This window comes from Leptonotus elevatus, chromosome 18 (genome assembly GCF_054856555.1).
Source record: "Leptonotus elevatus isolate MCC_2025b chromosome 18, RoL_Lele_1.0, whole genome shotgun sequence".
Classification (NCBI taxonomy): Eukaryota; Metazoa; Chordata; class Actinopteri; order Syngnathiformes; family Syngnathidae; genus Leptonotus; species Leptonotus elevatus.
The window spans coordinates 17177619-17196354 of NC_141256.1; the positions used below are offsets into that span (position 1 = coordinate 17177619).

The 18736-nt window shown below is 48.5% G+C and overlaps 1 protein-coding gene across 5 annotated transcripts; it reads left to right on the forward strand.

Moving 5' to 3' along the window:
• Positions 1–41: 41 nt before the first annotated feature.
• Positions 42–18406, forward strand: LOC147158973 (unconventional myosin-VI-like). 5 transcript variants are annotated; one of them, XM_086061633.1, is made up of 36 exons: positions 42–253; positions 2049–2172; positions 3365–3434; positions 3509–3582; positions 4573–4702; positions 4791–4896; positions 4968–5023; positions 5102–5199; positions 6537–6701; positions 6825–6905; positions 6986–7166; positions 7632–7776; positions 7869–8026; positions 8114–8205; positions 8655–8727; positions 8812–8939; positions 9037–9132; positions 9213–9383; positions 10485–10523; positions 10602–10695; positions 10974–11104; positions 11271–11348; positions 11445–11574; positions 12054–12144; positions 12420–12570; positions 12652–12860; positions 13169–13247; positions 13374–13534; positions 13668–13706; positions 13866–13901; positions 14005–14043; positions 14454–14560; positions 14636–14767; positions 15025–15057; positions 16898–17116; positions 17230–18406. In XM_086061633.1, exons 2-36 carry the CDS (start codon positions 2056–2058, stop codon positions 17427–17429), a joined length of 3909 nt encoding a protein of 1302 aa, XP_085917759.1. In that variant the 5' UTR covers positions 42–253; positions 2049–2055; the 3' UTR covers positions 17430–18406. The 5 variants fall into 5 exon arrangements, with proteins under 5 accessions (XP_085917759.1, XP_085917760.1, XP_085917761.1 ...); XM_086061634.1 differs by lacking the exon at positions 15025–15057; XM_086061635.1 differs by lacking the exons at positions 13866–13901; positions 14005–14043.
• Positions 18407–18736: the final 330 nt, after the last annotated feature.

Below are 18736 nucleotides of genomic sequence, written 5' to 3' on the forward strand. Positions count from 1 at the left end.
ACAGCGCCCCCCAGAGGCCGAGAGCCGAGCCGCAACGTGTTCCCGGCCCGTGACGTCACGCGGCCACTTTCCCAGGCTGCCTGCGGGACTGGGAGGCGACGAGGGCGGCCGCACACTCGGGAGACGGCACGGCTAATCGCACGGAGAGGCCACGCAGGCAGCGGCTGCCTCGGTTGACTCACCTGCACTTCCGGCCTCGCTCCAGGCAGGAGGATTTAGTCGGGAATCGACGCGGCCCTCCCGACACCCGAAGGTGAGACAATGAGCCGCCCGCCGGCCCGGCGAGCGAGCGACGTAGTTTAGCTAACGCCGACGACGGGCGGCGGGCTCGAGGGAGGCGGACGCCGCCGGCCGAGCCACCGTCCTCCTCACGCACTATTCACGCTTCGTGGTATGCTTTTTTGTGTCGAGTTGTAACACTGCTGCCATTATGGATCGCGTCGTTCGTGACAAAGGCAACATTGTTTGCTACATACCAGACCGCCTTCGAGAGAACGCGTATTTACGCTTCACGCTTTGTTTGAAGCGTTTTCGAACAGCAGCCTCGCATTTGGGGCACACCTTTGGATAAATATGGGACCTGTGTGACATTCGGCATCCGCCTAATGAAGCGAGCGCTTTGAACGACTTCTGGAAACGGCGTCAACTTTGGACGCGCTGTCAGAGTGACGCTTCGAGCTCGAACGACAAGTCCGTCTCGAAGGAGCCCGGTTTCATTCGGAACCTCCAGTCCAACGCAAACGTAGAATGTCGACGCCGAATTGTACATGGGAGGTTTCGGCATCCGAACACGTGACGGAACCTTTTTTGGGGGGGTTTCGGTGTGCGGCTGCAAACTTAAGTTAAGTTGAAAGCCTTGAAAAGCGCGTGCGTGAGACAGCCAGTCTCTCTTTTCACGGATGCGCGCGCACGTTCAGCATGTGACACAGATGGCAATAATGACACAGGTGAGCAAAATGACACAGATGGCCAAAATGTGTCTGTAAAAATGTACTCACGTAAAGTATGGAGACGTGAGAAGTCAATACAGTAAAAAAAAAGTATTTGTACTCTGTTACTTTGCACCTGTGGTGACTCGAGGAAGGCAAGAAGTCAGTCATGTGACCTGTCACAAAAGTCACGTGCCCTCGGGCCAAAGTGCGTTTTTCGCCGGCGACACAGAAAGTGGCAACCTCCGCGCAGATGATTGTCGTTTATGACCGATGTTAATGTTTAACGCGCTTTACGGGCTGTGCGGATGACTCGCTGACGGGCCACCCACAAAAACGAAAAGCATCCAAGGTGAGTTTGAAGAGGAAATGAGGCCAGGCGTGGTCACGCCGTGCGTAAAGATAAGAAACATGAGCAGAGGCCAAAGGTCGTGCGCGCCTTGACAAGACAAGACAAGACAAGACAAGACGACGCTTTAGGTGTCCTCGAGGCGGCAAAAAAATGTATAACCTTTAAACTTCTGCTTTAACAACGAGAGAAGAGCGGACGTGGATGATGTCATACACGAATGACGTCATCAATGATGTCACACGCGCTGAATATTCATTAGCGACGCCGCACGTCAGGGATGTCATTTGCCAATGATGTCGCGCGTCACTGATGTCCTCGTTCATATTTGGCAGGTCGGCGTTGTCTTTCACTGACGCGAATGACGTCGCCCGCCAGCGACGTCACAGAGAAGGTCAGCGTCGCGTTACGCTGCTGCCAGTGAACGATACGATCGAGCAGATGCGGGCGGGCGGTCACGTGCGTCGTCGTCGTCCCCTAAGGTCGCGCGGTCGCCATGATGGCCGTGCCGCGGGCTGCCAATCGATACGCCATCTGATTGGTTTGCCGTGAAGGTCATGGGACGTGATGTGTTCCATGCGGGAACAAGGAAGGGCGACATCGCGTCTGTCCACGAGCTCGATCTACGTTTTTTTGAAACAGTTGCTCCGTAACGTGGCAGCCGGCGTGAGCAAACTTTTGGGGAAACGGCGAAGACTCGGGGACGTCGACGTGAGCGGCCGGCGGGCTCGTCCTGACGAAAGCTAAGCCGCGTCGCTGTTGTTTTCCAGAATCAAGATGGAGGACGGCAAGCCCGTGTGGGCGCCGCACGCCACCGACGGCTTCCAGCTGGGAACCATCGTGGACATCGGCGCCGACAGCCTCACCGTCCAGCCCCTCAAGCGCGACGGCAAGGTCAGAGTTCAGCACTTAGAAACAACAAAAGAGGATCATCAAGCATCAACAAGCATGAACCCAATAATGAACCCGTCAAGTCATCTTAGGGACGCAACTCATGATTATTTGTATGATCGCTTAATCTGTCGATTATTTTTTTGGATTCAACGTTCTTCAAAAACAGGACATTATTTCAAATATGCAAACGTAAATTGAGGATGATTCACTTCATCGGCAACATCGGCAAAAATGTGGCTCGTTGTTTTCCAAATGTGAGGCAACGTGAAAGTCTGCCTTCATGGCTGGCGACAGAAATCGGGAGATTTTTTTGTTGTCAGTTCCAATATTTGGAAGGATAAAATCCCGCTAACTCGTTATTGGACAATTCATTGAAATATATCATATATAATTTTGTTTAAAAAAAATTTTTTTTGAATTACAGGAAGAACATTTGACAGTTTTACAAAAAAAAAATCCTTTAATCTTTGACATTAAAACAGAGAGATTTTATTTTTATATTTTATTTTTTTTATTTATTTATTTTTGTGTGTGTTTTACTCTCGTTATGATGTATTGTATAAAAAAAATTCAAAGAATTGGATGATTTCTCAGAAATTGGACAATTTGAAGTTAAACAGTGTGAATCCATTTATTGTTCCAATTTTTGATTCAGTTGTTAACTTGCTTCTTAACCACTTGTCATCACAAGGGTCGCGGGGGGGTCGCTGGAGCCTATCCCAGCTGGCTTGGGGCGGCAGGCGGGGCGGGGCACGCCCTCAACTGCTTGCCAGCCAATCGCGGGGCGCACACAGACGAATAACCAGTCACACTCACAAACCGCACCTCGGGACTATTTGGAGTGTTTAATTAACCCGACATGCGAGTCTTTGGAATGAACTTGTTCAACACAAATGAAGCACTTTCACTCGTGTTTTCTTTGACCTGCCGGTTTAGCGGCATTTCAGCGAAAGTCAAAAAGCGCCCGCGTTGTCTTTTGGGGAAAAATGGGCGGCTGTCCTTTCCTCACACTTGTCGCTCATCTTCACATCTGGAACGAGGCCAAGCGAGAGAAAAACATTTTTGCGTCTGGGTGGGGCTGCTTGACGTTTCTAAAGATTTGTCCCCCGGGCGCCGTCTGGCCCCGCCCAGCAAGCGCGCCGGCTGCCAAAAGCGGCCTGTAAGCATTTCTGATGTTTTGATGTTGGCGCAGACGTTCGTGGCTGCCGTCGATCAAGTGTTCCCCGCCGAGGATGACGTGGACAAGCACGTCGAGGACAACTGTGAGTTTGCCTCGCCGATGACGCGGCCGGGTTTGAATGTTGTGATGACGACGCGTGGGCGTGTCCCTGTTCAGGTTCTTTGATGTACCTCAACGAAGCCACGCTGCTCAACAACGTGCGCGTCCGGTACAGCAAAGACAAAATCTACGTGAGTTCCATTTGACTCTTTTTTCGGTGATGATGATGATGATGATGATGATGATGATGATGATGATGATGATGATGATGATGATGATCTTGGGCCTGAGACAGCGAGCAAGCGGTGCACAGAGACGTTCCAGAGACGCCGTTTCCATGGCAACAACTTTAAGCTCTAAAAGTCATCGTGGAGTAATAGTCAGGGTGCGCAACGTGCGGCTCTGGAGCCATGTGTGGCTCTTAAGTCCCTCTCCTGTGGCTCCCTGTAGATTAAAATAAAAAATTGGTAGAAATTAATCTATTTTTTTACATATTTATTTTTTAGATAAAATATTCTGTAAATGAATTAATGATTACGATTAAAATAAAAAGTTCAAAATGGTTCACATTTGTAAGTTGAAAGAGAAAGGAAAGGTAGATGAAACGTTAAAAATACCTGAAAACGTCCAAAAGGTGACCATAATATATCCAAAAAGGAAGAGCAGAAAATTACTATATAGCAAAAAAGTTTGAAATTTTATTTTAAATAGGAAGGGAGGGGAAAACTTTAAAAAAGTACACATAAAATGTCCAAAAGTAAAAGAAGATGGGCAGAAAATTACATACAAAAAAAAGTCAGAAAATTATTATTTTTTTAAAGTTAGAAAAGAAAATGTTCAAGAAATGTCAAAAAGCAAAAGAAGAATTCATGAAAATGACCATAAAATGTCCCCGAAATTGCCCCAAAATCAGATTTATTTTTAAAGGCAGTCCAAAAACAAAACAAAATAAAAAAGCCCGAAAATTACCATAAAATGTTCACAAATGTCAGAAAAATGCTCGATAAATATAGGCAGGAAATAAAGTCACAAAATAGCCATCGAAAGAAAAGAAGCGTAACATCACCACGTGTGCCAAAAATGTCCGAAATGTGACAGAAAGGCAGACGAGTGTAAAATGTGTGATGTCGAGGCGCACTCGCCGGCAAGCGTGAGAACATCTGCATTCCGCTTGCGCTCAGACGTTCGTGGCCAACATCCTGATCGCCGTCAACCCGTACTACGACATCCCCAAGCTTTACTCGCAGCAGATCATCCAGCAGTACCGCGGACGCTCGCTGGGGACGCTCCCGCCGCACGTCTACGCTATCGGTGAGGGACGGCGCCGCCGCTAACCGCGCACCGCTAACCGCGCACCGCTAACCGCTAACCGCGTCTGTTGGGTGTGCTTGACCCGCAGCCGACAAGGCCTACAGGGACATGAAGGTTCTGAAGCTCAGTCAGTCCATCGTCGTCTCAGGGGAATCCGGCGCCGGCAAGACGGAGAACACCAAGTTCGTGCTCAGGTGAGGCCCAAAGCGCGGCGGCGGCGGCGGAAGCCTCGCAGCGGTGATGATGGTTGCCGTTCCCGCGACAGGTACTTGACGTCGTCGTACGGGACGGGCCAGGACATCGACGAGAGGATTGTGGAGGGTGCGTGACTTTCGCAGCTGATGATCACCTCTTGCTTCAGTCGACGTTCGGACTTGTTTAATAATTTTTTTTTTGCAGCAAACCCTTTGTTGGAGGCCTTCGGGAACGCCAAGACGGTTCGGAACAACAACAGCAGTCGCTTTGGGAAGTTCGTGGAAATACACTTCAATGAAAAGGTGTGACGTCGCAACTTCACTTTATTTACATACCGCAAGCGGTAAAAACATTTCGGGTGTCAAAAGGAGTGCGTTCGTTTTGAGTTCATTCAAATGAAACGCCACAAATTGTTTGTTTGTTTTTTTCTTTTTTTCTTTCTTTTTTTTTTCTTTTTTTTCTTTTTTTATTATTTTTATTTTATTTTTAAGAGCTCAGTATTGTTCATTCGGAAATGTCATCATCATTGCTTTTTTATTTTTATTATTATTTATTCAAATGAAACGCCACAAATTGTTTGTTTGTTTTTTTCTTTTTTTTTCTTTTTTCTTTTTTTTAAATTATTTTTATTTTATTTTTAAGAGCTCAGTATTGTTCATTCGGAAATGTCATCATCATTGCTTTTTTATTTTTATTATTATTTATTCAAATGAAACGCCACAAATTGTTTGTTTGTTTTTTTCTTTTTTTTTCTTTTTTCTTTTTTTTAAATTATTTTTATTTTATTTTTAAGAGCTCAGTATTGTTCATTCGGAAATGTCATCATCATTGCTTTTTTATTTTTATTATTATTTATTCAAATGAAACGCCACAAATTGTTTGTTTGTTTTTTTCTTTTTTTTTCTTTTTTCTTTTTTTTAAATTATTTTTATTTTATTTTTAAGAGCTCAGTATTGTTCATTCGGAAATGTCATCATCATTGCTTTTTTATTTTTATTATTATTTATTCAAATGAAACGCCACAAATTGTTTGTTTGTTTTTTTCTTTTTTTTTCTTTTTTCTTTTTTTTTTATTATTTTTATTTTATTTTTAAGAGCTCAGTATTGTTCATTCGGAAATGTCATCATCATTGCTCTTTTATTTTTATTATTATTTATTCAAATGAAACGCCACAAATTGGTTTTAATGCGCGAGACGATTAATGAATCGGAACGCCTCTCCTGAGGGGATTGCAGTCACAATTTGGCGGTAATAGATGTCATTTGAGAAATGTTTAAAAAGTTACTCGTTAATGATATGCTCGTTTTTCTACAGTATATCTTTTTAATTTCAACTAAAATTTGATTAGGAAATGACATCAATGACTAAAATGCAGCCATGTTCCATTAGTTTAACATTTTTTTTCCACTTTGACGTTATTAAGAGCGAAAACTTTTTTTATTGAACATTTAGAACAGATATCAAATTTGTGATCAATCGTGAGTTAATTATTGAAGTCATGTGATTCGTTCCGATTAAAAAAATGTAATCGCCTGACACGCTCCAAATAAACTCAAGTAGCGTTCGAGTACGCGCAGCGTTTTTTGCTAGTAAAATATATTTTGCGCGTGCTATGCTTTCTTGCGTGTGCGCGTTTAGAACGCGGTGGTGGGAGGTTTCGTGTCTCACTACCTCCTGGAGAAGTCTCGCATCTGCCGCCAGAGCGGCGAGGAGCGCAACTACCACATCTTCTACCGCCTTTGCGCCGGAGCGCCGGAGGACATTCGCCTCAAGTTTCACCTCAGCTCGCCGGATACGTTCAGGGTAAAGGACGGTCGTCGGCGTGACCTCCCGATGACCCCCCCCGGCCGCTCCGCCGTTGTGGCTGGCGCGAGCTGACCGCGAGCTGACCGCGCGGCTGATGGTCTCTGTTGATCCGTTTTTTAGTATCTGAACAGAGGATGCACTCGCTTCTTTGCGTCCAAGGAGACGGACAAGCAGATCCTGGAGAACCGCAAGAGTTCCGAGGTAGCGTCCATTTTTTTGTGACTCTCTTGTGGTTGTGTCGCGCCGCCTTGACTTCTCGTCTCGCGTCTCGGGTACGACAGCACGTGAAGGCGGGCCCGCTGAAGGACCCCCTGCTGGACGACCACGGCGACTTCCAGCGCATGCTGGTGGCCATGAAGAAGATCGGCCTGGGCGACGAGGAGAAGCTGGACTTGTTCCGCGTGGTGGCCGGCGTGCTGCACCTCGGCAACATCGACTTCGAGGAGGCGGGAAGCACCTCAGGTGAGGGGGGCGGGGCTACGCTGCGCCGACATGGCCACCGTGTCGCGTGGCGTTAGACCGCGCGGTGTTAGCACGTTAGCTACTTTTGCGCTCAGTTTTTGTAGCTCGTGGTTCTCCTTGCGTGGATGTCCAAAGGTTTTCATTTGGGGGCCGAATACGGGAAAAGGGAAGAATGCAAGGCCTGCTTTGACTTGCAATCAATAAAGAAAGCATTTCTTAATTGTTTACATATAGATTTAAAAAAAAAAATCAAATGTAAAAATGTAAAAAATGAACATTTGACAATATATAGAAAAGTAATAGTGGCATCTATTTTTTTTTTTCCGCCACCCTCGCTTTTCACTCCTCACTTTTATTTTTCTTGTGGGCTGCGTCGTCGTCATGTCATTTCTCGTACATGCCCCCCCAGCCATATTTTGGACAGCCCTGCCCTCCAACGGTATCTCCGTGGATGTTTTGTGTCAGGCGGCTGCAGCATCAGGAAGCAGTCGGGTCAAACGCTGCAACAGTGCGCCGAGCTGCTGGGTCTGGACCAGCTGGACCTGCAAGGAAGTCTCACCGCCAGGGTCATGCTCACCACAGCAGGGGGCGCCAAAGGAACCGTCATCAAGTAGGCGGCCGCGTGCGTGCGTGCGTGCGCGCGCTTAACGTGTCAATTCGCGCTGATTGTCGGTTTGACCTGCGTGTGTGTGTGTGTGTCAGGGTTCCGTTGAAAGTGGAGCAGGCCAACAACGCCCGCGACGCTTTGGCCAAGGCGGTCTACAGTCGGCTCTTCGACCACGTGGTCACCAGGGTCAACCAGTGCTTCCCTTTCCAGTCGTCTGCCAACTTCATCGGCGTCTTGGACATCGCCGGTTTTGGTACGTAGACACGCTCGCCGTTCCCACCGCCGGCGCCCCGCCGCTGACCTCTTCCACTTCCACTTCCACTTCCTGTCCCCCCCGCAGAGTACTTTGAACACAACAGCTTCGAGCAGTTCTGCATCAACTACTGCAACGAGAAGTTGCAGCAGTTCTTCAACGAGCGCATCCTCAAAGAGGTCAGACAACATTTGTGGAACATGCAGCAAAATCCAGCCGCTTTTTAATCCATCTCAGGGGGCGGCCATTTTGCCACTTGCTGTCAATCACAGCTCACCTGTTTTCCGAAGCTGAGCTGTGATTGGTCGTTGCAACTGTGATGTCATTTTCACTGGACAGCAAGTGGCAAAATGGCCGCCTTCTGATATTGATCAAAACTGCGGGATTTTGCTGCTTGACTCATTTTCTATGAACGCAATATTAAGCAGAATACCGTGTTTGGACTTATTATAGAACATATTTGTGTGGAGAATTTTTTTAGGGGGGTTGACTTCCCCTTTAAAAAGCCTCCAAAGACTTTTTTCATGCCGGGTTCTTGAGGCTCCATGTTTCAAGTTGAGACTTTTGTGACGTCGGCACCTTTTCAAGTGACTGAAACATTTGAACTAAATCCAGTGTTGACCCGCAGGAACAAGAACTGTACCAGAGGGAGGGCCTGGGAGTCAACGAGGTCCACTACGTGGACAACCAGGACTGCATCGGTAGGAAAACCGCATCTCCGAGATTCTTGACTTGAGACCGCAGACCTGGACTGCATACATGAGACGTGCGCCTCTGCCTTGCAGACCTGGTGGAGGGCAAAAAGCTGGGAATCTTGGACATCCTGGATGAGGAAAACCGGCTGCCGCAGCCCAGCGACCAGCACTTCACCGACACGGTCCACAACAAACACAAGAACCACTTCCGCTTGACCGTAAGTTTTCTTTTTAACCTCCTCACAAAAAAAAAACGTGGCGTTTGCGTGGGATTGCATTGTGCGTGCGATTGTGTGTGTGTGCGTGCGCGTCAAGATACCGAGGAAGTCCAAGCTGACGGTCCACAGAAACGTGAGGGACGACGAAGGATTCATCGTCAGGCACTTTGCGGGAGCCGTCTGCTACGAGACGGTGCGTGCGCGGCCGAAATCTTTTAAGAGAAAACAAGATGTCCGCCGCCGAGTGACAACGTTGCGTTGTCGGCCCCTCAGAACAAGTTTGTGGAGAAGAACAACGACGCCCTGCACACGTCGCTGGAATGTCTGCTGAGCGAGTCCAGCGACCGATTCATCCGAGAACTCTTCAACAACGCCAACAACGCCAACGACGCCAAGCAGAGGGCCGGAAAGCTCGGATTCATCAGCGTGGGAAACAAGTTCAAGGTTACGCGACGCTTATTTCGTGTCACATTTTCTTGACTTTTTTTTCAATTTTGTGGACCGAGGCTACTTTCTAATTCATTCTCCATGTTTAACTCATTTGCTTCCAAAAACATGTAAAAAAAAATATATATATTATTTTTTTAATGTTGCCACGTCTCAAAAACATATTTATGTTTTTTTTAATGTTTTTTTTTTATGCTAGAGCATACAAAGGGCTTTAATGCCGTCTCTGACCTGAAGAGGACACTTAAAGCAATCGTAGTTATTACAGATAGCGGCCAGCAGGTGGCGCCAGAGTATGAGAGCTCAACCCGGGCCATGTAGCAAAAAAAGCTCTTTTCCCACAGATTTGTGAATAATGATGAAACTTAGCTATAATCTCACGCTAAAACGGAAACAGATACAAATATACATTTTTTTCTTGATGAAAGAAGAGACTCTAATCTTTTTTTGGGGTAGGTTCCATGTTTTTGTAGCAATAGAACACAATATTCTGTGGGCCTTGCAAAATCAGTCCAAATCCAGTAAGACAGCCGGGAGCGAAGGGGGTTACTTCTGTGAAAATGGCTGCTGGGAGTGAATGAGGTAAAAGAATAGAATGTGCTTGAAATTGCACTTTAAGGCCTTTTTCATTCCGAGCATAAAAAAACAAAGTTAAATAGACCTTTGTCTTCATTCATTTTTTAAAACATTTTTTCCATTTAATGACAAAAACTCAAAATGTCAAATATGACCGTTTAGATTTTAGGAACGCAACTTTAGATGCATCATATGTAACTAAAGACAGGATTCCTTATTTTATACATGGACCATATATAAAATAAGAATGCATTCTGCCTTATATTGCTCTTAAAGTTGTTTTTCCTAAAATCTAAACGGTCATATTTGACATTTTGAGTGAATTTAATGGGCAATTTTATAAATTATATAAAATATCATTTATATTTATCTTTGGATTTTTTGTTTTGGTTTTGCTGATCGGAAAAATGTCAATCCGATCTGTGACTCAAAATCGTGATTTTTGTGATCCGTTGCACCGCTTTTGTAACTCGGGCAACATGTTGACCGCCACTGAAGTTGTGCGTTTTGTTCTTTACGCAGACTCAGCTGAATATTCTGCTGGAAAAGCTGCGCAGTACGGTCAGTACCGCTCATGACCTTTAACCGTAACCCTCATGCTCCACGTGACCTCGTGTTGCTGCTGTCGTTCGGGCTCAGGGTTCCAGTTTCATCCGCTGCATCAAGCCTAACTTGAAGATGGTCAGTCACAAGTTTGAAGGCGCGCAGATCCTCTCCCAGCTGCAGTGCTCAGGTCCGTAATGGCGTCGCGCGGCTTAGAGTGCCCCCTGCTGGGCTCGCAATTGCATTCGTATTGTGCTTGACTGTAAATTTGACACGCCGCAGAGGAGAGCCAATTTTGAACGATTCAAAAAATTGCCACACAGCTAAAAATGAGTTTTTCAAATGGTGAAGGTGGTGAATGGCGTGTTGAGGCGTTTTCTCCGCTCCCGCGTGTTGGCGGATTTTCTTTATCCTCTGAGGGGGAAAAAAGGGCCAGTCGTGAGCGTCTGGATGATCCTTGTCGAGCAGGTATGGTGTCTGTGCTGGACCTGATGCAGGGCGGCTTCCCCTCCCGGGCTCCTTTCCACGAACTCTACAACATGTACAAGAAGTACATGCCGCCCAAACTGGCACGTCTCGACCCGCGCCTCTTCTGCAAGGTCAGTCCTCCAACTGGTCCAGACCACAAGAGTCGCATGCTGACCCTCAGCTGGTTTTCCCTTGCTCACATCATTTTCAGACACTTGTAGTTGCACTCTTGGCCAGCAGGAGTCGCTACTGACATTCAGTCCAGCAGCAGACATGATTTTCTCTTTTCTCTTTCAGGCCTTGTTCAAAGCGTTGGGACTGAACGAGAAGGACTACAAGTTTGGATTGACTCGAGTGTTCTTCCGACCCGGGAAGGTCGGCGCCGCCGCCGCCGCGGGCACGCCGACAAGGAGAAAACGCTTCCTCTCGCTTTTGACGTTTTTTTCCTCTTTGCGTCGCTTGCATTTTTAGTTTGCCGAGTTTGACCAGATCATGAAGTCGGACCCGGATCACCTGGCGGAACTGGTGCAGCGTGTCAACACCTGGATCATCCACAGCCGCTGGAAGAAGGTCCAGTGGTGCGCGCTGTCCGTCATCAAGCGTAAGTGTGTCGCGGCTTTGATATTTCTTGTTGCCGTAGCAACAAATTGAGTTTGATGGCAACTCTTTAGCCCTTCGCCAATCGTTCCTCGCCGTCGGCGTCCTCGATCTCTTCGGCCTCGTCAATGTTGTCCCCAACATTATCCACTTTCTTGACCTCGTCAGTCTCCTCGTCCGCTTCCTCGCCAGCATTCTTGTCCTCCTCGCCATCCCTGTTCTCGTCTTCAGCTTCCTCCTCATCATTGTCATCTTCATCCTTAGCCTTATTCTCCTCCTCTTCCTCCTCATCGAGCTTCCCTTTGGCCTTCTCAGACTTCTCCTCTTCCTCCTTGACCCCTTTTCTTGTCCGAGGGAGGCCTCCTTTCGTCCGGAGTTTTGATCAAAAGTCCAAACGATGTCAGGCTTTGCCTCCTCGTCCTCGTCCCGGACGTCCCAGGACACGCGTGTCGTTGACGTGTGTTGTTGTGTGTCTGTGTGCAGTGAAGAACAAGCTGCTGTACCGGCGCAGCGCGTGCGTCGTCATGCAGAAGACGGCGCGCATGTGGCTCTGCAAGAAGAAGCACAAACCTCGGTGGGTGGCTCGCTCGCTCGCTCCTGGCGCTTCGCGGACCTTCGCCGTCCTCGTCCCCGCGTCCGCGTCGTCTCCTTCCGCTCCGTCCCAAGACGTTCCATCGTCATCTTCCTCCTCTGCGTTATTCTTCAGCGGCCCCGCCCCTTTTTCTTCCTCTTCACCGTCATTATCTTCCTCTTCAACGTCCACCACTTATGAGCGCCGATCGGCACTCTGACCCTGAGCCGCCGCGTGCGCGTGCGTAATGCGTGTGCAACTTGCGTGTGTGTGTTCAGGATCGATGGCCTGGTCAAGGTGCGCCACCTGAAGAAGAGGATGCTGCTCTTCAACGAGGTGGTGGCGGGACTCAAGGAAGGCAAAGAGGAGATGAGCGCTCAGGTGCAGCGGCTGGACGCCGACATCCACGCCCTCATGCTCAAAATCAAGGTGGGTCGCCGGAACCCGGGCCGATAACCACGACTCGACTGCCATGTCAACCGGCCCCCCGTTGCGCTCGGCGCCCGCCAGGCCACCGAGATGCGGCGCATGGACATCGAGCACGAATACGGCGCCCTGGTGGTGCGCTCGGAGCAGCTGCTGACCGACATGCAGAACAAGAAGAAGGAGGAGGAAGAGCGCGAGCGTCTGCGCCACATACAGGAGGAGATGGAGAAGGAGAGGAAGAGGAGGGACGAGGAAGAGCGCCGCCGCCAGGAAGAGGAGGAAGAGAGGCGCGCGTAAGTCTCGAGATCACGTGGAGAGAGAGAGAGAGAGAGAGAGAGAGAGAGAGAGAGAGAGAGAGAGAGAGAGAGAGAGAGAGAGAGAGAGAGAGAGAGAGAGAGAGAGAGAGAGAGAGAGAGAGAGAGAGAGAGAGAGAGAGAGAGAGAGAGAGAGAGAGAGAGAGAGAGAGAGAGAGAGAGAGAGAGAGAGAGAGAGAGAGAGAGAGAGAGAGAGAGAGAGAGAGAGAGAGAGAGAGAGAGAGAGAGAGAGAGAGAGAGAGAGAGACCCCACACACAAAAATAATGTTTTTGTTTTTTCCCTGCAGGAAAGCTGAGATGGAGGTGAAGAGGAAGCAGGAAGAGGAGGAGAGGAAGCGGAGGGAAGAGGAGCAGAAGCGGTTGCAGGTGTGTCTTCAAATGCCTCGCCCGTATCAACGTCAGCGGTTCTAGTAGGCTTTTCCTGACATGCTTGGATGGGGCTCGCGCTAGGAAGCTAACGAAACAAAGCCATGTTGTTGTGTGTGCGTGTAGTTGGAAATAGGGAAGCAGCTTGAGGCGGATCGCGGGGAGGAAATTGCGCGGCAGGCGGTTCTGGAGCAGGAAAGGCGAGACCGAGAGTTGGCGCTGAGGATCGCGCAGAGCGAATCCGAACTCATACCGGACGAGTCGCCCAACGACGGCGCCCTGCGCAGGTAAAAGCATCCCCCGTGTCAGGACATCAGCTGCTAGCTTAATGCTAACATATCATGTCAAACGCCATCGACGGGCTAGCGTAAATGAAGCATGCGCGTTGTTTTTAACGTCTCGTTGTTCTCCTCCCGGCAGCACCGAGTCGTCGCTTCCGTCGTCTCCTGAACGAGCAGCGTAAGAACTTTGAACTCGCATTACAACTCCCACAACCCTCTAACCTCTGACCCTTGCATGCCGTGGAGTCCGACAGGAAGTGTCTTCTGATTGGACCAGAGGGTCACACGCTCACATCAGTTGTGTTTGTGTGACGGTGGTCTGATTTTGTGTTTTCAGCGGTTCTGCTGAGCCCAAAGTGTCCAATTTGAGCATGTAGGTAACAAAAAAAACAAAAAAAAAAACGTGCACCATAAACTGTTAGTGGGCCATATTGTTGGATGATGATGATGATGATGATGATGATGAAACCTTGTAGGGAGGAGATGGCGAAGGAAATGAGCGAGCTTCTGGCGAGGTGCGTGCAAACGTCTCGGACTTTCTGTTGATCAGCTGCTCTCACCCGATTGGTCTCTGGTGGGGTGGTCTCGCTTACTGATTGGCCGGCCAGTGATTTGCAAAGCCACTCTCGCTGTCACACTGATCACGTATTGATTATTTGGTCATCAATCAGGCGTCCAATGCTTTTATTTTGAAATCCACTGAATCACAAATGGTGATGGTGAAGGTTGCCAAAACAGGAAGTGACTTGAGTGTGTGAAGTGACTTCCTGTCAGCGGAACTTGACGTCCTCCGTCGGCTCCGGCCGTCGTCTTCCTCTTCCTGTTTCGCAGCTTTGACTCCAGACTGGACGCATTTTGAGGTTTCTGTTTTCCGCTGACATCTTTTTTTGTGTCTTTGCTGTGTCCTCGTTGTCCTCGTCGTCAGAGGTCCTCAGGTTCAGGCGAGCAAAGCGGCCAGCGGCGCAAACGGCAAACATCAACTTAGCAAGTGGAAGTACGCCGAACTAAGGGACGCTATCAACACTTCCTGTGGTGAGATGGAGCCTCAATGTGGGTGCGCGTGCATGCGGTGTTGCGTGTGCGTTAACGCGTGCGCGCGTTCCGTAGACATCGAGCTGCTGGCGGCGTGCCGCGAGGAGTTCCACCGCCGGCTGAAGGTCTACCACGCCTGGAAGTCCAAGAACAAAAAGAGGAACGCAGACACAGAGCAGCGGGCACCCAAATCAGTCACCGACTACGGTACGCTCGTGACGCGACTGTATCCTAGCGACCGCTCGTGACCTTTGTGTTGTCGCTGTTGCCATGGTGACTGTCTGGGCTTGACTTGCCACCAAAGCCCGTCATTTAGATTTCATGTCGCAGAAGCTCAGCTCTTAAATTGACAGGAAGTCCTCCATTTCCTGTGTCTGTGTATTTCCTCACTTCCTGTCATTGGTGCGTGCATGTATGTGCGTGCGCGCGCGTGTGTGTGTGTTTAACGCCATATTTATTTTCAGGCGGTGCACCACCTGTGATTAAAGGCCGTACGTGTAAGTTTGTTTTAGCATTTAGCGCGTAGCACTACTAACCACGCCCCTGCCTCCCCACACTGCCCCCGCCCCTTCATGGTGTCTGCTCCCACTGTGCTGCTGGGATTTTTTTTTATTATTATTGTTATGGGTTATTTTATGGAAGGTGAGGGTTTCCATGGTAACCTGCTTGTGCTGATACCAGTGTGTGCGTGCGTGCCTGTGCTTGCCAAGTTTTTTACCTTGAAATACAAAATTAAAAAACGAGATTCAAAAAATAAAAATAAATACGACACACTTAGGACCGCCCTCTCATTTGAATATCATTTCCTGACGCATTTCACCCTGACAGCGTCTGCAGCATGAAATAAATGGGAACAGAGCGTTTTTATTTATTGATTGATACTTAATTCTATTTATATACTTATTTTTGTATTTATTTCCACATTTATTTGTATTTTTTTGAATCTCGTTTTGATTTTTTTTTTTTTTATGTTTACTTTTATGTATATTTTGGGTGTTTTCCATTTATCGGTGTATATATTTTTTGTATTTAATTTTTTTATTATATTTTTTTAGATCTGTTTTTATTTTCGCTTTTATTTATTGACGTATAAATTTTTTATTTAGGCATTTTTGGTCCTCCATGGATGGAAAGCATTTGGAGTTGAATGCCCACTGCTCGTTTGTCTTGTGCAGGAACGGACGTCCGCCAAGCAGCCCAGTCTCAAGTAGTCATATTTGTGTCTTAACAGAAAATAACTTGGTAAAGTAAGACAGCGTTAAGGATGAGATTTTATTTAGGAAATATATTGGAGTAAAAATAGTGAGACAGGCTCTGGATGGGCGGGCCGGGCCTCCACAAGACTGGACCGCTTGAGCCACAGCAATCAGCGAGACGGGCACCAGAAAGGAGAGGAACTTTTCTTCTTCTGAGGGCCACAAGTCTCCTGGCCCGGATGGTCTTACAGTAGAATTTTATTAAGCTTGCTGGAACCTTTTAACTCATGACCTGCAAGATATCCGTAATGAACGTCTGGCCGCTGGTTCAGGAGGGTCATGTCACATTCCTGCGTTAAAAAAAGGAAGAAAAATTCAAGGACCAACTCCTATTTTTATTATAATTGGGAAGGTCAAATTGGCTATGTCAGTCCAAAGAGACAAAATACATTCAGACTTCTCCTGATTGATGTCCCGCCATTCCAAGTTTGCACTTTTCCTGTTTTTTAGTGTGGATGATTGTTCAACTTGCTGCTCCCATTAGCTTCTTGTGGAATGTTGCGTTGAGAAAGTGTGCCACGTTCCTTCCGTCTTCCGTGTGTTGTGGCAGCTTCATCTTGCGGCACTATTTCAATGTGGAACTCATAAATAGTTTGATTGGCAGGCTCGTTGGATGGAACGCATCCAATGAAACGGCAGTCGCATGATTTTAGACTCCATGCTGTCACAGCAGCTGAGTTGGGGAATCCGTCTGCAGTGAAGCCAAATTGGACAAGCCCTAAAAAAAGTTTTCAGTGGCCACCAGATGGCGGCAAAGCCCTTGTACACGATCCCTTCACCTGCAAAATCAATGAAAACCTGAACAGCCCTTGGGTGACTCGTAGACAGACTTGTGCGCAGGTAACTCCTGGACAAATTCATGGACTCGAGTGTAGACACTCACAGACAGACTCGTAGTCGCTAGCTAGCTAGCTAGCTCGTGGCCGACTTGTGGGCAACTCGGTTTCCCACAAGGCAAAGTGATGACAGAGGGGCGGTCCCAACACAGTCTGAATGTGATCCCCAAAAAGCCGCCGCCGCCACCCACTCTCACTCACGCCTTTCCCTCGTGTGCCCCCCGACACCCACCCACCCCCCACAGCCCAGCAGAACGCGGTCCCCCCCGCGCCGGCCCGCCAGTATGAAGTGTCCCTCAACCGGCAGCAGCGTTTCTTCCGCATTCCTTTCATCCGGCCGGGCGACCAATACAAAGACCCGCAGGGTAAGAAGAAGGGCTGGTGGTACGCCCACTTTGACGGGCCCTGGATCGCTCGGCAGATGGAGCTGCACCCCGACAAGCACCCCATCATCCTCGTGGCCGGTAAGCACGAAAAGCCACTGCCACAAACAAAACTGTCCTTAAACGAGTCACTGGCGGGATCTCGCAAGTCCGATAAGGACGAAATGCTGAAAGCGCTCTTTTTTGCCTTTTAGGCAAAGACGACATGGAGATGTGCGAGCTGAGTCTGGACGAGACGGGCCTGTCGCGCAAAAGGGGTGCCGAGATCCTGCCCCGGCAGTTTGAGGAGATCTGGGAGCGCTGCGGCGGCGTCCAGTACCTGCGCAGCGCCATCCAGAACCGGCAGGCGCGGCCCACCTACGCCACCGCCATGCTGCAGGCCACCTTCAAGTGAGAGCGGACGACCACGACCGGTTGGCAGGGAATCACCTTTTTCTTCTTCTGTCCCTTTTTTCCCCCTCCTCCTATTCCTGTGTTTTTTCTGCTTTTCCACTGGGGGTTTAACGACGAGGCCTTAAGTCTGTTGGGGCTGACGTCCTTCTCATGAGGGTTCGGAACGAGCGCTCGTCCCGCCTCCTCCTCACACCCGGTTTACGTGCTCGGAAACATCAGGTTCAACCTATTAACGTGGTGATTCTCGTTTTCCTTGTGTGCGATTAATGATGCCTGAACGTGGACACTAATGAATCGCGTTTCACGATCTCGCCTGCAAAATGTGAATTAATGACCAATAATGACCATATTTTCTCTTTTTTGTTTGTCGCCACTGCCCAACTATGCATTTGCCAGCAACATTAGCCATAACAGGCACCGCGCTAACATTAGCACGTCAATGCTCTTCCTGCCGCCGTGCTAGCAGCCAGCCGTGTTCGAGCGACCGTAAACCGCTAGCTACATTAGCATATTGGCGTATCGAGTTGCTGGGCTAGCGGCTAGCTGCATTAGCGTCGCATTTTAATGGCAAGCTTACAACTGGCGAGCTGTGACCTGCTCATGTCAGGTGCGGAACGCCGTTTAATCTTTTGCTAATGTGATTGTTTGAACGACCAATCAAACGTTGATGATTTCGTCAGGTGACCTTGTAAGCCATTTTTGAACTGGAAACTAGCTACCACACTGGATCTTTTTTCTACAACTTTTTGCGGGAAAGAAGCCTCTGCGAGCGGCGACGTTGGCAATAAAAAAGCGACGCCGTTGAGCCGTACTTGGCACGCCAGACGTGCGTCCCCGCCCCGATCCCAACGCCTTTCGCTCCACGATAATTCTTCTGGACTGTCAGTGGAAAATGTCAACCGTGAATGCGGGTTTTTCGTCTCTACGGATGTCACGTCTCTCCTCAACACTCAATAAACGAACTCGTGTGTCACCTGACTCCAGCCGTTGAACGTGTCTTTTGAGTGTCTTTACAGTGAGTCTTTGAACACGCAGCGTCCGCAACATTTCTTTCATCGAGTCCCGAAGCATGTCAGCATGTCTTTGAACAAGTCCTCAAATTTGTCGTCTTTGCATGTCTTCGCATGGCGCTGTGACGATAAGTCTTCTCGCACTCTTTGATGTCCTGCAGAACGAGCGTTGCACTCGGTTTTACGGTAATGGGAGACGCCTGTGAACGAGTCTTTGAACATGCGGACGTGTTATTGAACGCGTCTGTGAATGTCGTTACACGTGTTTTTGAGGGTTGACCAAAGCAAGCCAGGTGAG

Excerpts from the sequence above, each read along its gene's own strand:
- LOC147158973 (XM_086061633.1), top strand. The coding sequence starts at position 2,056 with ATGGAGGACGGCAAGCCCGTGTGGGCGCCGCACGCCACCGACGGCTTC. Across the intron at positions 4,703-4,790 it reads GCCGCACGTCTACGCTATCG|CCGACAAGGCCTACAGGGAC; the intron begins GTGAGGGACGGC and ends CTTGACCCGCAG. Across the intron at positions 10,696-10,973 it reads CTCCCAGCTGCAGTGCTCAG|GTATGGTGTCTGTGCTGGAC; the intron begins GTCCGTAATGGC and ends CTTGTCGAGCAG.